The sequence below is a fragment of the Trichosurus vulpecula genome, chromosome 8, assembly GCF_011100635.1.
Source record: "Trichosurus vulpecula isolate mTriVul1 chromosome 8, mTriVul1.pri, whole genome shotgun sequence".
Taxonomy (NCBI): Eukaryota; Metazoa; Chordata; class Mammalia; order Diprotodontia; family Phalangeridae; genus Trichosurus; species Trichosurus vulpecula.
Window position 1 is genome coordinate 183,553,686 of NC_050580.1, and position 10,448 is coordinate 183,564,133.

General features: G+C 35.5%; 1 protein-coding gene across 1 annotated transcript; it reads right to left on the bottom strand.

Annotated features, from left to right (window-relative positions):
• Window positions 1-4,691: 4,691 nt before the first annotated feature.
• On the bottom strand, window positions 4,692-5,053 carry LOC118829935 (40S ribosomal protein S20-like). Its single transcript, XM_036736757.1, has one exon. It carries the CDS (start codon window positions 5,051-5,053, stop codon window positions 4,694-4,696), a length of 360 nt encoding a protein of 119 aa, XP_036592652.1. The 3' UTR covers window positions 4,692-4,693.
• Between the last annotated feature and the right edge of the window lie 5,395 nt (window positions 5,054-10,448).

The following is a 10,448-nucleotide window of genomic DNA, read 5'->3' on the forward strand; positions in this document are numbered from 1 at the left end:
TTGTTACCATCACCTCCTTTTCCACTGTTGCCACCAATAGGCATTCTTTCTTAAGACCTGGGTGATTGAAATCAGTTCAACAAATTCATTCAAGTGAAACTCCTTAACACTTAACACAATGTCTGTTACATAGTACATGATTAATAAATGTCTATTGAGTGATCGATTGAGTGAAACTTTCTTAGATGTTATGAGAAGCACTGGAAAACTATGCCATCTGTGTTCATTGAAATATCAATAATCTCCTCAGATTGTAAGGATAAAGGGCATGATGATTGAAAGTTTTTGCATGATTTCTCAAGATAAGGGGCAGAAGGATTTTTCATCTCCCTCTCTTCTACTCTTTTCCCTGGATCTTCAGTCTTTTGATTAAGTGAGATGACTAATTCAAAGAATTGTTTTCACAGAATTAAAGTAATTCAGTCTGAGATTTTTAAAAGATTAAGTTTGATTACTATATGTAATTAACTTCTTTCCATTAAGATAGTTAATTGCCGGGGAGCAGAATTTTGCGCTAACAGGAAAATGTTCTTACTTTGTGACCTGAAAGCTCAATAAAAACATTCTCCACTTGATAAAAAGTTGAAGGAATCTTTTTAAGTTAAAAATAAATGTGGTGAGGTCATGTTCCCATGGACATAAATCCCCTGAGAAAAAGAAATTCTTATGCATGCAAATGTTTATTATGTGAGGTATGAGAGGTTTTTATAATGGGAAGATTCTGAATCATGGCCATTTTGAGATGGAAGAAATTAGAGGTTTTATAAGGAATCTTAATCCAAATTCTCCAAATACTTCTTTTTCAGGTATGGAAACCAAGACCCAGAGAAGTGATGGGATTTTCCCAATATCACCTAGAAAGTGATGGATCTAGGACTCAAATTCAATTATCATATTATTTAACCCAGGGTTCTTTCCACCCAGGTTCATCTTTTCATCCTCAATCATAATTTGCAATACTTCCAAGAAGCACAGTCAAAAATTGTCTATGCTGGGGCATCTAGGTGGCACAGTGAGTAGAGTACCAGCCTTGGAGTTGGGAGGACCAGAGTTCAAATCCCACATCATACACTTGACACACTTATTAGCTGTGTGATCTTGGGCAAGTCATTTAACTCTAATTGCCCTGTTTTCCCACATCCAATTTTTTTTAAATTATCTATGCTCCAGATATGAAGAAAAGAATAGTCTTAGCAAATTAATATAAAATAGATTTTAGAGAAGCAATGTTTCATTTAATTAAGAAAATTTATTAATTTCAAGTTGTTTGGGGACTCATAACATTTATGATTTGGAATATTTAACCATTGGTATTTATTCCTTAAAACAAGTCCCTTGGAGGTTTTACTGCTCAGCAGAGAAGCCTGGCACACAGTAGGCACTTAACAAATGTTCATTGATTAAATGTTGCTGAAATTTCTTGACAACATTTTCTAACTCCATTTCCAATAATCAAGGTACAAAAAATACTAAAATCCATACTAATATTGAATATTGAAATATTAGAAAATAATTGGAAATATTGAAAGAATATTGAAATCAATACCACCAAATTTCTCTTAAAATATTCCCTGTTTGAGATTTTTCCTTAGTCTAGCCTATCCTTGTGGATATTCATGCACATTGATGAGTAAATTTTTTCTTTTTGTTTTGTACTGATCCTAGACATAAGAAATTGAGAAATCAGAAAGAAAACAAGAAATAACTGGAAGGGAATTTTTTTTCCTTTAATTTATATAATACTTTTCAAGTATAAAGGATTAAGTCAATCTAAAAAAAATTATTTTACTTTATTTTTAAGTGAATATTTTTTTAATTTATGGAATAAAACAAGCATTTCCCTATCACAGCATAATTTTTTTAAAAGATGATTGCACATGAAACTGCAAATCTATTACGTACAACTTGCTTTTCCTTTATAAATATATACAAAATTTATCATTTAAATTTCTTTCTTTTTTTCTTCCACTCCCCCAACACACACACACACATACACACACACACACACACACACACACATGTGTGTGTGTGTGTGTACACATGCTTACTCCAGAGGGGCTACCATTAAAAAGCATTTATTAAGAACTAGGAGAAAATGTGGTGGTCTGGAACATCCTTTGGATGGGGGTAAAGGTGGTCACAGTTCTAATCCTGACTCTCTTACTAAATAATTATATATCACTTAGCAGTTCTTGGCTTAAATCCCTTCATGCATAATATAGGTGTGACGATAAAAAAGAAATAGAAGAAATTAAGGACTTATAGCTCTAAAACTCTATGATTCTATGAACTTATGTTGTATTTTCAAGAATACTATGTCCTGTTGGGCTACCCAAAATAAATTTGCTCTCAAAGAGATCAATAAATTCTTCTCCTTTTCTTTCACTGCTTTCTTTAAAATGGAATTGGTAAAAATTTAATGAAGAAAATTTTATAAACCTATCTCCTCAATATTGGAGAGACTAGTCCCACTGAAGAGAAATGAGTCTCTTTGTGCTACTTGGCATTAATAATTTTATAATTCTGTGAATACAAGAAAAACTCTCCCTCTTCCCCCACCTCAGGAAAAGTGGAAACTTTGCAAATAGCAAAGTCAAAAAATCAAAGAATGAACCAAACTTTTCTTCTCTCTTCTAAGATTTTATTGTTGTACCATTGTGTACCATTTCATATGCTCAATATTTTAAAACTCTCTCCTTTGCCCCTAGTAAGAGAGAGAAGAGAGATAACTATGGAGGTAGAAAAATAATAGAAATAACTTACCATATGCAGTCTCTTAGCCAGTGATTTCTCATTTGGTTACAAGTTTGTGGAGAATGATGGGCATCTAGTCTTTCTAGTAGAGACCATTATTTTTTGAATGATCATGATGCTTGCTATAATAGAATATATTATAGTCACTTCAGAGAAGTGGAGTGTAGTCCCTGTGGTAAATCAGGGAACTTTCCACATTGTGCTCTGTGTAGAGCAGGACGTAAGGTTCATGGAAAAGATTAATCTTTTATAGTCCTCTGGGACTTCATTATGCCTAAGGCTCCTTAGTTTGAGATAATCATCTGGCAAACCATCTATCAAAATTAAAGACCAAGAACAACTGAATATAAACAGAAAGTCCCCAAACAAGGAATATTTTAAGAAGTTCTTTCCCTGAATGCTTCCTTCTGTGTTTTGTCCTTGGAATGTACTTTCTCCACATCTCCCATTTGCTAGAATCTTTCTCTTCCTTTAAGGCCTCTCTTAGGTGAAATCTCCTTCAAAACGACTTTCCTAATCATCACCCCATATCACCAAAAGTTGAAAGGAGAGTTTCTCTTCTAAAATTCCTAATATTAGCATTAAGAGTGTTTTTTGCTTATCATTTTTTTGGACGGGGAAAGGGAGAGAAATTGGTGTGAAGTGACTTGCCCACAGCTAGTAAATGTGTCAAATATCTGAGCCCAGATTTGAAGTCAGGTTCTTGTGACTCCAGGGCCAGTGCTCTACTCACTGTGGCACTGATCTGTCCCTATGCTTATCACTTTCTAATTGCAATAAGCACGTCATATTCCTTTGTAAAACTTATACTGTAAGATCCTTGAGGGTAGTGCCTGTAAGGGTTTTTTTCATATTTGTATCCTTCAAGCCCAACATGAGAGCTTATTCATAGTGGGTAATTAATAATTTTAATTGAATTAAATAGTCTGTATATTGTGTCTCTGGCAACAAGATGATTTTATTTGTGAGTTTTCATTGTAATTTGAAGTTGTGACATATGTGGCAGCAAAAAATTGAGTAGATTATATGTAACAGATTATATACTAGGCAAACTGATAGTATCCAACAGGCAAACCTGCCTATGAATTAATAATCAGTCAAATGCCAAGTATGACCTAGAAAGCACAGGACAATCTAAGAATTCCATACAATCACCTGAGCACAAAAGTGAAAATAACTAATACGAGCAATTCACAACATAATTAGTATTAATTTAAGGGATTTATGAAAGGATTTATTTAATGGATTTCAATGTTACCAAATACTAATTTTTCTTCAAATCTCTCCTAAATAAAATGTAGTTTTTCATGTGTTTTTTAATCATCCTCTGTGTTTTTATTCTAAGTGCATTCTAAATGTTATGTACTAGAAAGTAACATCCAGTTTTTGGATAATAGGATTTGGGTTGCATATTTTTGTCCCTCAGGAGTATAATTCCATAGACTCTTGAAGGCTGTCAGATGTGAAAATCTCTGAAGCCCTACCCTTGTCTCAACTTTGAAAATGGTCTTTTTAGCTTGAGAAATAACTTGGGGACCAGGCCAGTAAATAAAGCCAGTCTTGGAGATTTTCATTGAGTGGTAGGGGTATAGAGAAGGTGATTGTGAAATATAAAGCCTTGGGAATAGTAGTGTCCCCCAAACCACCAGACCTACTTCCAACACAGCCCTACGTGACCATCATCGATAGGAGAAACCACTACAGAAGAGGAGCCCCCTTCCTCTTCTTCACTAGAAACAATTAGTAACCAATAGAAAGGTATAGAAGCCCTGGGAGCAGCAGTATCACCACACTTTCAGTCCTGCCTCTAGTCCAGGTCTCCTGTCTCTCGTTTTGGAAACCTACTCCTGTGGATATGTGGCCAAACATTCCCATAATCTGCCAATCAATTTTCTTTTTTTTTAATAGTTGCAATCAATTTATTAAAAGAGATGATTGGTTAGGCATCTGCAATGGTGACTTCAACTTCTACACCTGGTTCATTGCTGATAGATGTGATCTGTTTAACAATTTCAGAAAGACTGTGCAAACCAATAAGGCGTTTGTGGATTCTCATCTGGGACCGATCCCAAGTCTTTGAACCTTCACCGCAAGGAGTTTTTCTAGTTGTGATCTGAAGTGTCTTGGTGGGCATTCGAACAGGTCCCTTCACTTTCAAGTTCTTTTCTTTGGCTCCTCTAATTAGGTCAGCACACACTTTCTCGAGAGATTTCACATTGCGGCTGGTGAGGGTGATGCGGATCCGGTGAATGGCCACTTCGGGCTCCACAAGGGTCTTGCCGTTGTCTTTGAATGCCATGACAATGGAGCGGCTTCCCGGCCGACTTATTCCTCGGTAAGAGCGAACAGCGGTGAGTCAGGAGGAGGAGAGGCAGGGACTGGCGACTCCACGCGGCTGCAGCCTGCAATACCTTCACCAAAGAGCCAATCAATTTTCTTCCACATAGTAAGCAAGCTAGCCTAGATGAAGCAGTATGGCACCTGGAGAAAAAGACAGGAAAACAAACTAATACCAGCACTTGGATCACTATCTCCCCTTCATCTTGATGGAGACAGCACAGAACCCATTACCCAAGAGCCTTTGGAATACCCATTCTTCTAGTCCAGTGCCTGTAACCATCATCATAGAAAGGAAACTCCATGGAGATGCAGTTTGGTAACTGCCCCACAGGTGGCACAGCCACAGAAACTGAAGACCCAGAAAATAAATTCTTGTCACCAAAGTCTTTGGCATTGTGAAATAATTCAGCATCAAAACTGATATGATTTTTATCAGTGTAAATGATATCAATATATTATCCATCATTGATCTATTTTTATTGAGTCTTCGAGAGATATGGAGCCATTAATATACCTGGGTCCCAGGAGAAGTGCATATGTATTTTGATTATGTGCTTGAATAACATTCTGGGAATTACTATATATCATTAAACAACATACTATAGTAGTGAATTGGTTTCAATTTAATTGAAGGCAAGACATACTAATTTAGTTTCCTACATAACAAATAGGGGTTTAAAATTACAGCAGAACAAAGCAAGATCCAATTCACTGCAAAAGTAACAAGCCCAAGAGCAAAACAGTGCCCAGAACTGATGGGTGAATGATTTCTTATGTACCCTCAGCTTAGAGGTGAGACTGGCTCAAAATCTAGGGTAGTACTGCAAATATGGTGGATGTTAAATGGCTGTATCTGTGAAAGTTAGAGAGCTACATAGATAAAGAAGCAGGTTTTTGCACCATTTCCCCTCCTATGGCTCCCAAATAGGATATAAAAAGAAGAGGATGTGTGGTGCTTCTCTTTTTATTTGTGAGAGTCTTTACCCTTTACTTTTTCCATTTATAACTCTAAAAGAACTACCACAGTAGTCCTATCATGTCAATGTTACTCTTCTTGAATTTTGCCCAACTGTTTTATCTTTAACTTCAGTTTATTTTGATTCAATTCAGCAATATTTATTAAATATCTTCTGTGTGTAATTCACTCTACTAGCTTTTTTCTGTCTTCTTTTTTTGTAACAACACAGGTTTAATGTCTTATGCAGTTATAGAATTCTAACAGAAAAGGGCTTTTGATCAGATCTGGACAGTTCATGGGGTGGAATATAAATTGCAAGCATACTTTTACACAGCTTATATACACATATACAAGATGATCATTAGCAACACATGCTACAGCTTCATCTGAAAAGGAAATGGGAAAAGAAATTTAAATTTAAATTCAGTAAAAAGAAAAAAAACACACCAGGCAATACAGAAGTGAGACAATAAAAATCTCTATCAAATTATAAGCTTTCAGGAGAACATTGTGCACAACCATAGATATATGGATTCCGTGGGGACCAACCCCGACATACTTTGCTCTTCTCAGCAACGTAAGGTGCAAGGACAACTCCAGGGGACTCACGATGGAGAATGCTATCTTCATCCAGAGAAAGAACTGTGAAGTTTGAATACAGATTGAGGCGCACTACATGCTTGCTTTTTTTGCTTCTCTTTTGTTTTTGTTTTTGGGGGTTTTTTTTGGTACTGTTTCTTCTTTCTCATGATTCATTCCATTGGTCATAATTCTTCTCCACAACTTGACTAGTGTATAAATTAATTCAATGCGAAGTTATACATGGTAGTTATATGAGATTCCATGCTGTCTTGGGGAGGGAGGGGAGAAAATCTGGAACTCAAAATTATGTAGAACCATGTGTGGCAAACTAAAAATAAATAAATAAACAAACAAACAAACAAACAAACAAATAAATAAGTAAACAAATAAATAAATAAATGAATGAATGAATAAATAAATAAATAAATAAATAGATGAATGAATGAATAAATAAATAAATAAATGAATAAATGAATGAATAAATAAATAAATAAAAATTGAAAAAAATTATAAGCTTTAATAAGGTTTGATTTTTCAAAGTCAAATTCTTCCCTCGTCAATCACTGATAAAGGATGGAAAAAGAAGGGAGAAAAGGAAGTCATGTCTATTCAAAGCAATTTCAGGAACCTCACATGAAACTTGCAGACTCTTAAGACAATGTGAACAAAGTATTGAAAAGGGGAAAGAGATCCAATATGGACCAAAGTTATTTATACATTATGACCCTGGTCAGGTGAGAACTAAAATATACACATGAAAAATCTGGCTGCTTGGTAAATGCCTCCAAATGTGTAATTTCGTCCTGAAATAAGTTATGAACACACAAAGAACCAGAGTTCTAGATAATGCATTCTACCAAAATTGCACCAATAGCTCAAATGTGCTATCCTCTTATGTCAAGAAGAAAAGACTACTAGCTCTCAACTCTGGATGTCATAGAACAAAAGACAAAAGTTTTCACTTAACTGCATCCTTTTTGGTTTTGATAATTATTAAGCATACTTGTAAAATATATTTGGATTTTTAGTTGCTCAAGCACAAAACTATCCAATATTCTTTTCAATTGAGTGACTCAGTCAATCAGCATGCAACGGATACTTATCTATACCTATTATAAAGTCATGCTATAACTTCTTTGTGCCAACTCCATTATGAAAATGAAGAAAATAGAAAATACAAAAAGAATTTAATACAAAAAAGTTTTCAACTCCTTTTGATTGTTCTTGTCACTATCATCTGCAAAATCTCAACTTTCCTTATGCAATTATCTACAAATAGGCCCTTTGTAGAGCACTCAACATTACAAGTTTTTAAAATATCATTCTGTGACAGCCTTGTTGTGTGTAACATACTGTATATAGTTGAGAGGAAGGGGAGATCTGTGAAAAAAGGAGCAGAGGCTGTTCAGAGTCTGCAGGGGAAACAAAGAAGGTAAATAGTTGAAAGACATCATTCAGAAGTTTCTCAGTTGTTCCCACCACCATTTTTAGAATCACTCAAAATCACAATCTGATGAGGCAGCTGCTGACCCTTTTCCTTGCCCCAGAAATAGTCTGAAAAGAGGTGAAATGGAACCAGACTTGGTGGATGTGGGGGTAGGGACAGTCTGAGTGGTAGCAAAGTTATCTCCTTACCCCAGGATAGGAGAGGGTCATTCAGTGGTTTGGCTAATATGGTCCTAGGGAAGAGAAGCAGAATACATATGTGCCAAGATATCATCCTAGTCCACTAGACATTTGAACCCCTAGAGATCTCTAACCAGGACACAAGAGAAACAAGACGGCCAGTTCATAGACAAAATTGGTGTTGATGGTTTGTCTTTACTTAATACAGCAATACTATGTAAATGAGTTTTCATTTTTGGGGGGTTATAAACTAACACTAGAGCCCAAAAGACTCACACTCTGGAAAAAAAAAGTAACTGAAATACCATTAGAGTCTGTTTGACTTAACAATGAATGCCAGAAGAATCAGTGCCAAGATAGGTTATAAACTAGCCTTCAACTTTACTACAAACAAGGGCTGGGCTATATGCAGTTAGCTCATTACTTCTGGTACTGAGGAATAAAAATAGCATGTATATGAAATCCGTATGTAATTCTAGACACTAATCATTGTTTTCTATGAAGATGTTTTCTACCAAGCCTTGTATCCCTCAGCTTTATTTCTCTCTTTTAAAAAAAATTAGGAAGAAAAATAATTTAACAAAATTTGGTTTAACAAGGAAATAGGACTTTATTCAGAGTTCAGCAAATTAGTAGGATATATAGAACCGGGCCAAGGTAGTCTATTTTTTAGTCCCATTTATCTCTGCTGTATCAGAGCATCTAACAAAGAGGTAGGTGGGTAACCTGTGGCACTTTGTGGAGGCACTCTACCCCTACCACACACTAAAAGGATTACTAATCCCTAGCTAATAATAGATATTAAATTAGATTAAATTTTGATTCCTCTCCTTTTTTTTCCATTCCCAAATGGAAGAAGTGCTAATGGGCAGGGAAACAACCAAAAGGTTGGCTAAAGAGTATAGACAGAAGTTCACCAATAAAGTAGGCTCTCAATGAAAAATGCTTACTTCCATTTCTGAAGCACACTAAAACTTTATGTTTAAAGTCAAAGATTATTTCCTTTTCTTCTAATAAAGGTAGCTTTTACTTATTTTAAATTTCCCTTCTCTGCCTATCACATCCTCCAGAAACACTTTTGGCACTAGCAATATCAAAGAAGGAGGCAAATGTGTACCTTTTACCTCTGGCACCTATCTTCCTTATTATGAAGGCAAATTCAGCCCTTCAAATCCATCTAAATAACTAAGTAAATGAATGAGTGAGTGAATGAATGAATGAGTGAATGGATGAAAGAATAAATAAATAAACAAATAAATAAATGCATATGCATGCTCCCAAAATAATGTCAATGACTTCTCACAGTTCCTTCTTCATCAAATAAACTAAGATAGGTTCTAAACTGTTCGCGGGACCACTTCTTCCTCTGTACTGCAAAACATATACATGAAATCCAGCGCAACATCCTGGTTGGTGGAGAGCCCTAAGTGAGAAAACTTACGGCTATTAGGTAACTTGAGTTGTAGACAGTGAAATCGTTCTACAAAAGTGTTCCCAGAGGCTGTAGCACAAGGACTATGATGAATGTAAGAAAATTTGGCTAGCATTTCTACTATTACTTCAATTCCAAGATACACCTAAATGACTCCACATTGTTCCTAGGAATCACTTCATAGCAAGGCTCTGGTGAATACAACTAACAGCTTTTGTTTAAAGAGAAATGTGGGTAGTCCTCATTTTTTTTTACCACTTTATTGATTTAGGTGCTTACCAGACCTATACCTTTTGTCTCCTTGTCTTTACCAACTTATAGATTTGATTTCTGAACAGATGGATGGAAAATACATACAGCCAGGATTTTGCCTTAGAGATTTGTACTGATAGTAACTTTGGTTCTCACCTGTAAATTAACCTTTTTCCCTTTACATATGGTTTAATTCATCCAGTGACCAAAATACAAAGAGCAAATACATGCATATAACTCTTCTTCACTCCTGCCTACTGTTCAAAACTCAACAGTGAAACCAAAAAGCTAGGTTAAAGCAACATTTTTTCTTGCTTCTATTTATCAGTATTTAAGCCCGGCCCTGGGTTAAATTTATATTTTTCAAACCATTAATTTCTATCACAAAATAAACGGGTTTGTGTCTTGTTTTGGAATGCAGAGTTTGAGGTAATGCAAGATGCTTTAGCCTGCATCTCCCATTTAAAAAAAAAGGAGGGAATCTGACAGAGTAGTGACATTTAG